Raw genomic sequence first — 15497 nt, 5'->3', positions numbered from 1 at the left:
AATTGAGCTAATTAGCCAATAGTTGTGCTGGTTACAACGGAAGTAATCTAATTTCCGTTGTGACCAGCATAGCCATTGGCTGATTGGCCCTACTCTGACCCGATTTGAACCCTCGGTGGAAACTTACTCGATCTCTATGAAAATCGAATATATGCAGATTTTACGATGACCTTAGAATTCAGCAGAATCCCCGTGACTTATTCTCACTTATTATTCAACAAAAATGCTCAGTAATTTAATAAAATGATGGAAAAGAAGTTAAAATTATATTTTTTTAAATTTAAAAGTAATAATATATTAATGAACAATCGCGCACAATTTAATCGCTTTGAATTTTTAAAAGAAAGTCTGGTAAATACATAGAAAAATTTTTAAACTATCGATTAATAATAAATCAAATAAGAATCTTTCAATCTTACGAGCAAAATAAAATTTAAGAGATATATCAGTTATTTCGGCAAGATGATGTAATAATAATAAGGATAATTAGTTTTTTGTATTTATTTGACATTTTCTTTTTCGACTTCACGTAATATAATATTCAGTAATTTTATTTACAGTCATCGACACCCACAGTGCACAGACTAAATGTATTTTAGCGTTTACTTGGGAATCGATTTATTTACAAAAACGTGTTTTCGAGTTACGGAACAATCTTTAAATTCGCAAATGCATCGGATCTCGTTCGCAATTTTCCATTTAATGAAAGCAGAAGTGTAATCATCAGAAGTGCAATTGCATTTTATAAAAAGATCAAGTAAATGCTCCTTTGTGCATTTCGATCACAATTTCTTCATCTTTCTTCTGTTCTTCTACCAAATATTGGTAAAATGAGCTTCCATCATCCAAGAAACGCGAAGCTAAATGTAAATGCGGTACGGTGCCGAAACGTAGCAATTCTTGTCTCAAGAGAATATAGACATTACTATCATCAAGCCAATAAGTAGATGTTACATTCAGAAATGCGAGATCTCGAAGAACTCTCAAATTTCGATTTCAACGCTAGAACGATTGATTTTTAGCTTTTCTTAATTATCCTCAGACAATTTAAAGATAAACATAAAAAATAAAACATTTTTAAATAATAAAAATAAAATGACAAGTCAAGAACGAACGTAAAATGAGTTATAAAACTGCCTGAATCGTAGTCATCTTAATCATTCGAAAACTGTGCGAGATATAAATGTCCCGGTCGTTCTAGTGTTACAATATCTTTTAACGTTAACTGAACGTCGTTAAAAATTGTTTCCTCAATTTGTTTCGTGCATCTGATCTTATTGAGAAATTAATTTTTAAACATTACATAATAAATGCTTTTTTACTTTCGTGCATTCGGTATCTCATGCCTCTTTCTATAGTAAAATAAACAATCAAAAATTCCAATCTCTCCTCTCTGCGCGCGCGCGCGCACACACACACACACACACACACACACACACACACACACACACACACACACACACACACACACCCGCACTCTCTCTCTTTGATGGTGCTTGCATTTAGATATGATTCAACAATTTAATCCCTTTTGTTCTTCGTTCTCATACGCTTTGTACACTCATGGACGCTCGAGATAAACCTATGGTGATAAATCAGTTTTCAAAATACAATCTGAAAAATTGCCTTCAATACACTAGATGAGAAAATATCGATGAACAGAAATATTATACAAAAATGAAACTTTTCTCTTTTTCTCTCCGTCGCGCGTGCAAGTATTGTTTATACGCCATTTTATTCAATCTTGTGAACGCGACGACATTTAGGATAACGTTAGAGTCCCACAAGCAGTCTTGCATTTTTCGAGTTTGCGAGTTGTAAAATTTATTAATGTCATTATGAATGTGTATCATTTTCGTAATTGTATCTATGTGTAAATTATTTTCGACATTTATTTTATCATATTATATTATTATAATGTGTGTATATATACATATATATACATATAAAATGTTTTCTACATATTATATATATATAATATATATATATATTATATTGTATTAAATATAATATAATATATATTCATAGTTGATATACATGTATATATATATACATATACATCACATATTTATATATCAGTTAAGAATTTAATCAATTGTTGAGTGTAAATAAATGTTACAAATAGCACTCTTGTATGTGTTTTAAAGATATACATACATACATACATACATACATACATACATACATACATATATATACATATATATGTGTGTGTGTGTGTGTATGTATATATAAAAGCTCTGTTTCTCTTAAAATATTATCATTAAAGAATATTTTGTACACATAGAATAACAAGCGTATAAGAGATCATTTATCAGCCAGATTCAATGGCGAAAATAAATGTGTGAAGGCGGATCAATGTAACACTGCTGCAAATAATGTTTACCTAACATTAAATGCTTTAATTACACACAATCTTTATCAAAATTATAGTGTTTACAGTATATTATTAGGACATTTTTCGTAATTACATCTATTGTGCAAACCTGAGTCTATATAATTTTATCTGCAAGCACACAATATAATTATGAAAATGAACTTTACGTTATTTTCCTCTCGAGATTTCACATCCCAGTAAACTTGCTTTATGTGCTTCTTATACAACTCCCAACACATTCATATCAAATTTTTAAAAAATTAGCATATATGCAATAAAGTAAGTGAAAACTAAGTAATAAATGCAATTAATATTTGCAAAAATTATAATAGAATATAATATTTAAGAATTGGAAAGAAAAACTTGTTTACATAAATGTCAAACAATTAGTAAAAAAAGATACTCTCTTTAAAAGATACTTTCGGTACAAAATACTTGTTCTTTTGTTTTTAATATAAAGTACTGTAAAATAATTTTGTCTCAAGTAATTATTAAGGGTATGAAAGTATAATATGCTTAATAAATTATAAAAAAAGAAAAATGCAATTAATCGCGCATGAGACTCTAATGTATAATTAAATAGTAAATAATATTAATCTTCTTTTAAAATATAAGTTGAAGTAAACTTTTAACAGAAATGATTATTTTGAAGTTAGTGGGATACATGTAAATATCCTTTTTTGCGTAATTACACAGAAATTGTAACTTTCTCGAGATAAACAATTAAAACAATTGAAACCAAATGCAGGTTAGTAATAGTATTGATGTTGTTCGAAATTCTAAGAGATCTCGTTTAATTTGATCCTTTATTGGCGGGTGGAATGTTTTCGTTTTCTTTAATTCTGCGAATAAATCTTCTATGTATCTTCCGAGCTTCTTTATTAAGAAACAGTTCTATATATCACTTTCGATCAGGATAATGACACTTTCATGCGCCTTCTACACACGAGAGAAAAGTATATATTATATATTTATTTTTTGTAATATATGTATGACTTGATGTCACATACTCATCGTTTTATTTCGTACGCTTTTCGTGTTAATAAAGTCGCATTGTTTGCAGTAATACGAATAGAATATTAAATACGACATCACTCTGTGTATGTAATTGTAATCAGGTGCTATCTTGCAGTTCACAAGTTCAAGGGATCGCATATTATTTGCCTAAGGATCTTTGCAAGTCCCATCGTAAATAAGCAAGCACGTGATGTATTCTATAAATAATACTAGATTAAACGTATCGACTATCTAGTTCTTATTCCTGCTGGCGACAACGATATAAGTTTTTTGCGTTAGACACATACTTAGTATATAGACTATATTTTTACGTTTGCTGACAGCAATAAATAAAATATCTTGTTTTTCTTTGTTCCGAAGTTAAGGAACGTAATGAACGTAACGGTGCTTTCAATATTTATGAATTATTGCAAAATATAGTCACAATATATCTCGTAATATTTGTTAATTGACAACAAGAAAAAATAAGAGACTGATGACAAATGTGCTTTAAATATAAAAACATTGAAATTAACGCTTTATGCAAAAGTCGCCAGATAATTTTTAGTTTCTTGTTAGATAATGAGATAGGAATACATAAGAAACTTGCAGTCTTATCTTAGGCAAATAGATCTTATTGTGTTGTTATTTAGAAAGTACGCATGAAGCTCTAACAGCTTGATATATAATCAACAATAAGAATTTTCTTTTTTTTCAGTCTTATAAACAATACGTCATTTTCGTATAGAAAGCTGTCCACTTTTTCGTTCTAACGCTTTGTTCTTACTATCATATTCTATTCTGTACATTTGTAGTTTCTAAATAACATTCCGCGAAACTTGATGGCTTCACAAATGATGTTAGTAATCATCTTCAACAAAAGATCTTTCGAAAGAGAAGTACTGTCCAACCGATCATCGACTCTATTCCTAATCAAATTACATGGTATTACTTTGATAAATCTCTTGTCAATACGAAGACTTGATAAAACGATCTACGTAGGCGAGCACCATTTGTCATTTATCAGCGTGTATCCAGCATCCATATAGGGGATGTTATATAGGTGCTTTGGACGTGAAGGAAGATGTACCGAAGAATACCGAATTCTCCAATCAGTAGCGAGTAGTGTTACCAATGCAATTTCACGCTAAAATTGAAACGTAATTCGAATACAATGTCACTTTAGTTATGCACTATAGTTGATGCATGTTGAAGTCTCTCGAGCTCCTCCAACGATAGGACGTTCGTTTGCGCAAGCTCCGGAAGCTTGCCGGCCCGAGCTTGAGCGAGAAGTTCCGGGCTGAACCATCGCGCAAGCTGATTAGATGTTGGCGATAGATCACCTCCATTACTGCCCACAAATCCGAGGCCTGGTGAAGGTTGACGGCCGACTGTCATATTCAATTGTTGTGATCGCATCACCCGTCCTGCATCTACACATATAATTTTAATGTACAGATTATTGTTTAAATAAGAGTAAATATTATCGCTATCTATACGGGTTGTCACACAAAATATTAAAAAGAATAGTTGATATTATTTATATATAACTCGATGATACTGTTATAAAATTTGCTAGCGTAAAGCATTTCAATGTAGTTAATAATTGTTTACTTAATTTAATCCAAAGAGGAATAAACAAGATGATGTCAAGACAGGATTAAACGAAGAGGAAAACTAAGGTAGTTTTGTTATTTTTCCAATTTCTGAACACCATTGCATGCAATTTGATTTGGGAGAGAAACACCTGAAAAATCAATGTAAATGGAATGAGAAGGGATCTAAGCTCTGCAAATATTGATGTGTAAAAGTAGAAGTCGCAAAGATTATTCGACTTGTTTTTAAAAAAAATATTTCAAAAACACTCATAATTCGTACTTTATCAAATTATTACCTGTACGATTAGAATTGTAGTTTTGGCTCATAACAAGTTGCATAGGTGTATTTACAGTTCTCTGCGGTGGTTGTTGTATGTTAACGGTTCCATGCGGCGGTTGTGGTTGTTGCATATTAGCGAGATGCGTTGAAACTTGCTGTGTCTTCATTTGCGTATTCATAGGATTCGCTCTTTGATTCATAATCGAGTTCTGCGCTACATTGTATTGTGGAACATTGTGATGCGATAACGAAGTTGCCATCGTGTGCTTAGATCGTGCTGGATTGCCATAAACATTCGGAACTGTTCTATGTTGTTGTTGTTGTTGTTGGTGTTGTTGGAACTCTGTATTTCCCGTATTATATTGGAACTGATTGCCACTCGCGTTGTTGTTATTATTACCACCTTTTACTATAGGTCGACCTGTAATTAGAATTCCTGTGGCATTAAACATAGAGTACAGCTACATTTACATTGTCAATTTCAAGATTAGATTTTCGAGATCAATAATAAGAGACTTTTACAATGGAAAATTTCTCTATAATTTTAGGAAAATTTTAAAAAGTGATAAACCTACCTGGATGCTGTTTAAGCGGTGGATTCGACCATGTCGATTGAACAGGAGGTTGCGATCGCAATGCGGTGTGTCTCGAAAGAGCTCCCTGTGCAAGTAACTGAACCGCAGCTGACTGCATTTGTTGCATTTGAGAAGCTTGAGTTTGTGTAGACAATTTGGGTGGCTCATTGCTGCTTCCTATGTCCAGATATAGATACAATAATTTTACAATGACAAAGAATTATTTTAAGGCTAAATATTCATAACAAACACAAATGTTAATGCTTTCTTGATTCCTTAATATTTTCCTTTTTTTATCTTCAAAAATTATAGTCTAGTGATATAAAAATTTGATTTATATCTTCGTCAAAATTAAAAGCTAAAATTCACGTTTTTATTTAATATTTATATATGTATATACGCAACTTACAAATTAATTATTTATTGAACATCATTCTTATTCCTATACTAATACTATTTAGTTTCCTATTTCTTATAAATCATATCTCACTTTTATATATTATCTTTATATAAAATCATTTTGTGAATAAAACAATAATTAACTGTAATAATTTTATAGAAATAACAATAAATGTAGTTGTCACTTACACATTTATTTTCTGTAAAGCATAACCCATGCAATTTTGGCAAGCAGATCGAATAAAAATATGGCATATTAAAAAAAAATTCTAATAAAAACGAGCAATATTAAAAATAGGAGAAAAATGTGAGTGTGTAAAAAAAAAGAAAAGTTAAAGCAGATGATACAAGATCAAAATAAAGCTTTTTATTATAAAAAAATTATTTTAACATATACTATTTTTCGAAGATAAATCTATGTTAAGAAATGAAGAGTTTATTTTATAAAGTGCTTTTTTATCACATATAAAATAAAAATAATATTTCAAAATATCTGTCATATTAAAGATATTTTTTAAGCTTATAAAGCCGCCGCCGCAAACGTAAAACGAAGAAACAAAATAGCTCTGCTTTTTATGGGTGCTTTCCAGCAACGACACGGTGCGACACAGAGTCTCATTCTATCTTTGTTGTTTACTGATATTGAAAGAAGATAGAATGATACTCTGTGTTGCACCGTGTCGTTGCTGGAAAACACCCTATAACGCAAAAATAATAGAAAAAAAATATAGCTCTAAACAATTAAGAATTTACTTTTATGAAACATCAATGTACACTTTATCAAACTCCTCATCCACGTGACAGCACAATTAGACATTTTCACTGGTTGTAAGTAAAGTAGCATTTTGCAAATCAACGTTCTTTATTTCATCTGATGCTGTAGATGTGGTTATTTTATTTTCGTCTACCGGCATATCCAATTTAGATGGTTTTTTTAGTACCTCGTTAAGCGAGACACAATAATCATTATTGTTAGTATCATTATCAACATCTACTACATCAGACTTTGTTGTTTTTGTATTATTGTTTGCATTTTTATTAACACCAAGGAAAACCTTTTCCTTCGTAGTACTAATTTTCTTATTATCTTCTATGTCTTTTTTCTGCTGTAACGAATACAAATATTTAGTTTTTAATGCCGATTCTTCCGTATCGAAGGTATTACTTGTACGATTAGCTATGGCAGATTGCAGGAAGATCATTTTAAGAGTTTCATTTTGCACCTGATTGACAGAATTAGAAAACTTAGAGAGATTAATAGAAGAAGCAGATGTGCGTTTCTGATGATTATTTTGAGACATGCGAAAATTAACATTTCCATTAATTGTAGGAGTAATAGAAGAGGTCGTTTCTACTTGACAGAATTGATTCGCACCGTCAGGTTCCTTATCAGCAGTCATTTTACGTAAAACGGAGGTTGGAGTGAAAGCGAGCGGACTCGCAGTTTGCTTAGCTGGCGAATTAACAGGGCTCGAAGCGCGTTGCTGTTGAACTTGCTGCTGCTGCTGTTGTTGCTGCTGATCTTGCCGCTTACGAAAATTCTCACGTTGTTCCTCCAATTTTTTCTTGATTAAAGCATTTTGCATTATAGACTGAGTATGCATAACAATCTCCCTTGGCGACGGTACTCTATGCGGTATCACTGTTATAACAATAACAATTTACATATATTTATATATATTTTTTCAGTTTTATTAAATATCGCCCAATAATTTAAATTAAAATAACTTATCAAATAATATTATTACATATAGTCCTTTTCTCATGTAACTTTAATACAAATTTTTTTATTTATATAAAAGATTTAAAAAATTACAAAATATAAAGTTTATGTATTTATTATATTACCTGGATGTTGTACTGTTAAAGTACTAGGACTAGCTGTTAAATTTGACGATATTATCGGAGGTGGACAATAAGCTGCATTCCAAATACAGTACAAAATCGTTCAATTTAATAAAAAAAAAAAATATAGAATCTCAACATTTTAAATTTGCCTTTACGAAAAAATAAAAATTTTTTTAATTATCAACACGTAAAATATTTTACCGTTATTCATAGGAGATGGAATTCTCTGTTGCTGTTGTTGATATAGCATCTGTTGCAGGATGTGATCCTGAGGGATAGGAGCAGCGGGATGAGGATGCGGACTTATAGTGCGAGGCGTAGTGCCACCATACATTTTCAATATGTTCACCAGTACTTCTCGATGGCGATGTTGCATTGCGGGGTTCTGTGGGAAGATGCAATTAATTTTTTAAAATCTCTATTCTGCAATACAATCTATCGTAATAACTAACCTGCAACTGCTGTATTAGATGTTGCCTAGTGATCTCCCCTTGCTGTAAACCTTGAATAATTGCTTGAGCTTCCGGACGCTGTAAGAGCTCTTGGCTCGACGGGACATTATTTATCATCATTTGCATCTCCGCCGGCACCGGACTGACACCTAACATCCGTTGATTTCCCATCATCATTGATAGCATATCGGAATGTCGTTGTTGCTTTTGTTGTTGTTGTTGTTGTTGTTGTTGCTGCTGCTGTTGTTGCTACAATTAATATTAAATATTTCGTTTACCAAAATGTATCACATATTAATTATAAAAAAATATTATTGTACCTGTATTTGCAAAACTTTCATTAGATTCTCGTGTTGCATCTGAGCTTGATGCGGATGTTGAGTAGGACCAAGGGGACCGACGTGATTAAATGTAGTAGTATGAATAGGTTCTGCGGGCGGCTGTTGAGATGGCATCGATGATTGTTGAGTTTTCAATTGTGAATTAAGTAACTGAAAGAAAAAAATATATGCGTCTTAATTAATATACCAAAAATTAAGTATCATATATACTTACTTGCATTAATGTTACAGGCTGTTTTTGAGTGATAGGTCCGTTAGCTGCAGGCACAGCTTGTCCTCCAGTCACTTGAGCAAGCTTAAAAAAAATCTTTTTTCGTTTTGATATACTTATGAAATAAAATAAAAAGTCAAATTATCATGTGTAAACCTACCAGTTTCTTAAAAGCAGAGAGATCTTCTTCAGTCTTATTTGCACGGGGTGCATCAGTCGAAGTCGCAGGTGGAGGAGCACCACCCCGCATACGTGCTTCCAACTCTTCCAAACTATGCACAACTTTGCCACCAACTTCTAAAAAGAAATTTATGCCTATCAATTTCACTGTAATTTGTTTACTTGATAGCAATATTTATTTAAACAATCTATCTTACCCAAATCTTTAATAGAACAATTCTTCATCATAGGTATAGCTGTACTACTCGCATCACCCTGGCCGTTTTGATTTGGCTTATTACCACGATGTAACATCTCGAGTAATTTGACGCCATTTGTGGTAGTATTAGCATTATTGGTAGTGTTGGCCGGAGAAATTGGAGCGAAGTAAGTGTTCGATTCCGTCACCGATGGTATTTGAATATTCGGTTCGGTGATGTCGTTTAATAAATTATTCAGCAATTCATCTTGTATGGAAGCTCTACGACTATCTGCTTGCTGAATTGGGCTTTCTCTCTTGAACCACTGACTGAATCGCGAACCGGTACCGCTATTCGAACCAACGCCATTCTACAAATAAAAAGGCAAAAATTGTTTGAGTGTGACGCGAGAAAATAAATTACAAATATTCGAAACAAAATATTATGTAAAATATTTCGGATTAACGAGACGACTCACCGTCAACAATCCGGAAACTCCAGGGAACGTATCAGATTTCAGAAACTCATCTAGATTAAAATCAGGATGCGAGTCCTCTTGATTCTGATTTGCGCTGTTGGAGTTCTCTCTCGATTCGGAGGTCGGCCCGGTGACACTACTTTCATTAACATCTTTCTCTTTCTTCTTAGTGATAGATTGCTCAGTCTGTTCGGAAAGCGGAGAACGTGGCGCCGGCACAGCGTTCACAGGCTGATCCATGACAGTCGGAGTGCTGCGTCCCTTAGGACCCGTCGCCGAATTCTCATTCGGTTTCTCGTCCTTCTCCGTGGAATTTCTCTTGCCACGTTTCTTTTGTGTGGGATTTTGCTTCTTACTTTTGGCATTGCTACCGCTGCTCACTACCTTTTCCTCCGGAATATCCTCGAAGCCTCTGAGCTCAATCGTATCATGTTGAGACGTAGGTCCTGAGCTAAACCATTCGGGCTCGTCCAAATCACGAGTGTCACTGTACGTTCGTTGACGACGGTCGTTGATAAATCTCTTCTCGCGTCCGCGATCCTTGTCACGGTCCGTCTGATGATTCCGCTCATTGTTTCGCTCCGCTCCTCCCCTATCGCCACGATCGCGCTCCCTTTCACCGCGATCCCCGTAATCCCGGCCGAATGATCGCCGCTCAAACCTCTCATCCCGTTCGCGATCGCGTTCTCGCATGTCGCGATCCCTATCTCGCTCCTTCCCTCCATCACGATTATCTCTACTGTCACGATCACGCAGAGAGCCACCAGCAGCTGTGCCTGATCTAAACCCGTAATCTGCACGCTCAGATTCCATTTTCTCGTTCTCCGCTCGAAAGTCCCATATATCCCGTGTTAGAATTCTACCGCTACCAATTCGACGAACAGGTTCACGGTGGCTAACCTGTGTAAAGTATTTTGTAATTGTGTTTATAAATAGCAAAGCGATGTAAAAGATAATGTAAAGATATGAAGTCTTGGAAAAGTGACACTTCAAGACGAAGACGTACCTCTGTTTTGCCAATTGGGCTTTCTGGGCGCCGGCTCGGTGGCTGATTTGAAACGTTAACGAAACAACCTGAATTAAAACTTCTTCGTTGTGGACTCAAAACGATGCCGTCTTGCTCCTTACGTATTCGGTCTCGTGGATCGCCATTACTACGTCGCTTACTATGATTCTCAGTGATTTGATCACCACGTCCAGTCCTCTCTTCCTTCGGGGGTGTATCGCTACGCTTTCTGTCCGAATGCCAGCGTTCAGGATCCCAAACGCCTCGCGAGCTGCAAGCAAAATTAAGTATTACGCGATTGGTAAGACAAATATCGATATCTTGATAATTCGATTCATTTTAATCACACCGTATGTGTGGATTATTTTGATCTTAGTTTTAACTGATTTTTTTTCTTTTTCTAGTTCTAAAAATTGAAAAAAGATAAGATAATATAAACCAAGATTGAAGTTAATCTACTTTGGTGGATCATAAACCTTTATAACTTACTTGTTATAAGCGGCATCTAGGAATGTAGGTCTACGTCTAGACAATCGCAAATTTTTGATCAGCATTAGATCTTCCTGTAGAAAAAAAAACAAAAAACACATCACAAGATATACTTGGTTTTTTAAATATAAATTTCAACACTTGCAAAATGCGATATTTACCCGAGAATATTGAAACTGCGGTCTAGAACGGCCCACTTCCATGATCGAAGTGTCAGTCACCTCCCCGGCCAGCGACATCGATATAATGGCCTCATCTCCTGTAAAACAATGATGGAAAGGAAGAAAGATAAAACAATCGCAATGTAAAAAAAAAGCGGCTTCTTCGTTAAACTGGGTCCAAAGTTCATCGAAATTCCGAAAGTTCCTAATTCTCGGACGCGATTTGCTAGCTTTTGGGGAGGGTTTGTCTGCGGCACGCATCGCGATCGTACTTACGGAAGGTCACTCGTTTTAGCGGATTGACAGACTTGTTTCTCCGAAACCAACGGCAGGACCTGGTTTGCATGACCAGGATGTCCAGAAAGGGAGACCCAGTCGGGCCGACCAGCGGTCGCTTCCGTGGTCGGCGGTACCAATTCGACCCGATAAACCGATCGACGGCGATCAGTCTCATTGTGCTCGTTCGTTCGCCTCGAAATAAACCGAGTGCGCGAGAAAGAGCCTGCCTTCCTTCCTTTCTTATCCTTCGGCTCCTACCTAAACCGTTGTGTTTCCCGCGCGCAACCGTCTCGCCGTTTGTAAACAAACGGGTGAAGGGCAAACGAGGGTCAGTGAATTTGCGAAATCCGTCACGAATACTTGGTGACTCCGTGAGTCACTAGAAAATGAGATTCCTCCACAAGTGATATTTGTTCTCAAAAAGCTCTCGCGAGATCTAAATGTTACGAGAATCTCTGTCCACTCCCCCCTTTTTTTGTCGGCTTTGAAGTCAAAACAAAACGATTCCAGTAGATTCGCCCCCTTGTTCCTTGGCGCAAAGCAGCTTAGAAAAAAGAAAACCAACTGCCGTCCTCCCCCACGTGTTCCTTCGCGGAGAAAGAAAAAAAAAGTATTAAATCGACTTTTCGTCGGACGTATCGGGCTTTAGAAGAACGCGAAGTATTTCCGTTATCGAAATAATTATTATTTGACACTTCGGTTCCACGCCTTATTCTACTGCTTGTAATTCACACTCGCACAACACTCGATACAGAAAGGAGTATATGTAAACGTCGTCGTGTAAGCAAAGTACAGTGTGGACTGACTCGATTCGAACCGTCCTCGCGGACACGAGATAACACAACTCTCTCCCTCTCGTGAACCAATCGAAGTCTTCCTAGATAAGTGAGCGCTTGATTGGTCGGAGGGATGATTTAAATGTAACTGATTCCTGCGTAAACGGGGAGGTTTCTAGAAACTTATATGATTATCTCATAAACAGAAGCGCAAATTCACATGCACAACGTACAGTCAGCCCCCCCCCCCAGGATATTTGAGTGCACGTAAAAGAATATTTCATATTTATCTTGTCTATCGCTCGATCCAGAAACGCACGTGTCTCTGCTTGAAGAAAGTATGGATCTTTTGTTAATTCAGTACTTTTAAGACGGATCTTTTTTGCGCATAAATGAATGCGAGAATTAACACGAAGAAAAGCAGAATCGATGAGGAGTGCTTAATGTCGGTGTTAATGTTAAAGATCCTAAATAAAATTTGAACAACAAAATTCAAGAAGGAAGGGCTCATGTTTTTGATCCACTTTTAACGATAAACATGTTTTCAAATATATGGTCTACTAAGTTTATTAGTAGCGAACTTTTATTAGAAAACTATATTTGAGAAGGTATGTTTACCATATAGATTATTAAGTAAAGGTTCATCTTAAAAAAATTAGAAAGGACAGAAGGCGGCGGGGACAAAGAAATGAAATTATTAAGAACTTAAAAAGTGATAAAGTGGACTTTGAGTAACTCAATCGCGGGTCGCATAAAACAGCTCATAATCTACCGTATATAAGTTGTCAGATTAGTTAAAAGTTTACGGATCTGCAGACTTCAATTGGCAGCGTGCGCAGTAAACAAGTGCTAAGTTTTTTTTTTTTAATCAAAATCGCGCTTTCGTTTTCAGCGTAGGAAACATGACGTTTAACGAGAGAGAAAGCGGAAGAGAAAGCGAACGGACCTAAACTCGCGAGGTTATTTCGAGCTCGGGGAAAAAGGGACGTGGTCAAATCTATCGGCTCGTACCTTCTACCCTTTTCGTCGCGGTCGTGGTCGCGGTCGCCGCCGTCACCGACGTCGTCGCCGTTGTCGTTGTTGTTGTCGCCGTCGTCGTCGCTGCTGCAGCCGTTGCCGTTGTCGCTGTCGCCGTTGCCGTCGCGGTGGTCGTCGCCGTCGGCAGTGGTGGCGGCGGCGGCTGCTGCTGCTGCTGCTGTTTGTCACTTGTCACAGACTCGACGGACATCGCGCCGTTGATCGCCGCTCGTCGGCGGTGGACGGCAGCAAGAGGAGGAGGAGGAGGAGGAGGAGGAGGAAGAGGAGAAGGATGAGGATGAGGAGGATGGGGTGTCCTGCGCCGATACCGGCGTCCCGTTCCCTGTGTGATGACGACTCGCTATCTTCCCCGAGACGCGATCTCTGTCTTCTATGTCTCTCGTGCTACCATAGACGAGCGGTGGCACGTAACACACAGCCACAGCCACAGCCACACATACACACACCACACACACGCACACACACGGTATACACAACACAAATATGCGCTCGCGCGCGCACGACACACGCGCACAGATACGGGACGCGCGCGAGATTGCTAGTTGGCTCGTACGCATGCACACTCGCACGCACGCATATATACACGAGAGCGAGCGCGCACCTTTTACACGTTGCTGCAGTAGTAGTAGTAGTAGTAGTAGTAGTAGTTTACACCCTCTAAATATATATATCTATATATATATGTGCATATATATTGCTTAGTACTGTTTAGTATCACAGACTGGTTTTCCCTTTTACGTTTTGTGTGGCTCGGCCAGCGACAGAGCTTAGACGGGGTGATGTGTATATGTACTTTTTCCTCCGACCGTTTCGAAACGGGAGGATGAATAGTAGTGGATAGAAAAAGAGAACAGGAGAAGGAGGTGGAACAAGAGGGAGAGGAAAAAGAGAGGGAAAAAGAGAGAGAAAAAGGGAAAGAAAGAGCAAGGAGCGTGTGTTTACGGGATGAGAGATCACACGGGAGAAAGAGAGACAGAGAGAAAGAGAGGGGAGGGAGAGAGAGAGCAAGAGTTACACGCAAAGCTGCGCGAACGAGTGGGCCCCGTGAACGTGGATTCTGCGAGTGGCACGATCGCGGGATCTTTCGGTGATCATCTCATGTCACAGAACACACGGCCCGTAGCGCAGCAGCCGTCGCCGTCGCTGTCGCCGTTGCCGATCGCTCGGTCAGTCCATCGATCTTCGTATATATCACGCGCAACACAAAATAAACGGCCCGTGTACACACACACGCGCACGCACTGACTCTCACTCGCGGTGCTATGCAAAAATAGAAAATGGCTGGCGCGATCCCCACTTCTACCGCTGCTCGGTTGGTTTCCTCTGTGACTGGCCCGAGACTGACCGCCTAGAACCGCTTGTCTTCCTTTCCTCGTCTCGCCTTGCCTTGCCTCGCCTGTCTTTCCTGCCTCCGCGAACCCTCACAATGCTAGCCGAACGTTTCTGACCGAGGGGGATCGAAAACAAGGAGATGATGGAGTTTACAGTAGAAGTTTCCCGGAACACGATAGAAAGGGACGGGCGCTGTCATCGACGAGAGTTCGACAGCCACTAGCAATCGTCGACGATTAAAGGCCCCTCGCACAGACTTTGCATAACGCATAACATATGTACATAAGTAAATTGATTGGTCCATAAGCAAAGTACATAAGAAATTCAACCAATCGAATTTCTTATGCTTACTACACTATTGTAGATCCGGACTAAACGATGTGGGCGACGGAACACGATCACGAAGCCAATCACGAGCCTAGAAACAAAAATGCATGCCGCTTCGTGCATGTCGATACGCCTGATTGGCCGACTCCTTTGACTATTAAAGACCTATGGTCTG

At 37.4% G+C, this 15497-nt stretch overlaps 1 protein-coding gene across 4 annotated transcripts; it reads right to left on the bottom strand.

The window, feature by feature from the left end:
• Positions 1-3239: 3239 nt before the first annotated feature.
• On the bottom strand, positions 3240-15182 carry LOC105828146 (putative uncharacterized protein DDB_G0271606). 4 transcript variants are annotated; one of them, XM_012666360.3, is made up of 16 exons: positions 13637-15180; positions 11571-11668; positions 11410-11483; positions 10921-11191; positions 9915-10814; positions 9455-9806; positions 9238-9374; positions 9081-9161; positions 8846-9016; positions 8526-8774; positions 8275-8458; positions 8074-8145; positions 7601-7867; positions 5827-6003; positions 5268-5672; positions 3240-4806 (listed from the first exon to the last, which is right to left on the bottom strand). In XM_012666360.3, exons 1-16 carry the CDS (start codon positions 13851-13853, stop codon positions 4556-4558), a joined length of 3906 nt encoding a protein of 1301 aa, XP_012521814.1. In that variant the 5' UTR covers positions 13854-15180; the 3' UTR covers positions 3240-4555. The 4 variants fall into 4 exon arrangements, with proteins under 4 accessions (XP_012521814.1, XP_036141465.1, XP_012521815.1 ...); XM_012666361.3 differs by having other exon boundaries at positions 4556-4806; positions 9238-9371; positions 13637-15182; XM_036285572.1 differs by lacking the exon at positions 8074-8145 and having other exon boundaries at positions 9238-9371; positions 13637-15181.
• Positions 15183-15497: the final 315 nt, after the last annotated feature.

The sequence above is a fragment of the Monomorium pharaonis genome, chromosome 4 (assembly GCF_013373865.1).
Source record: "Monomorium pharaonis isolate MP-MQ-018 chromosome 4, ASM1337386v2, whole genome shotgun sequence".
In the NCBI taxonomy this organism is placed as follows: Eukaryota; Metazoa; Arthropoda; class Insecta; order Hymenoptera; family Formicidae; genus Monomorium; species Monomorium pharaonis.
The sequence above is the reverse complement of the archived record's forward strand: the minus strand, read 5'-3'. Positions and strand labels throughout refer to the sequence as shown.

Bases quoted from the DNA above. Each gene is read 5' to 3' on its own strand.
- LOC105828146 (XM_012666360.3), bottom strand. From the start codon at position 13,853: ATGTCCGTCGAGTCTGTGACAAGTGACAAACAGCAGCAGCAGCAGCAG. The intron at 11,484-11,570 runs GTAAATATCGCA...TTTTTTCTACAG, and splicing joins CGCAGTTTCAATATTCTCGG to GAAGATCTAATGCTGATCAA. The intron at 10,815-10,920 runs GTACGTCTTCGT...TACTTTACACAG, and splicing joins GCCCAATTGGCAAAACAGAG to GTTAGCCACCGTGAACCTGT.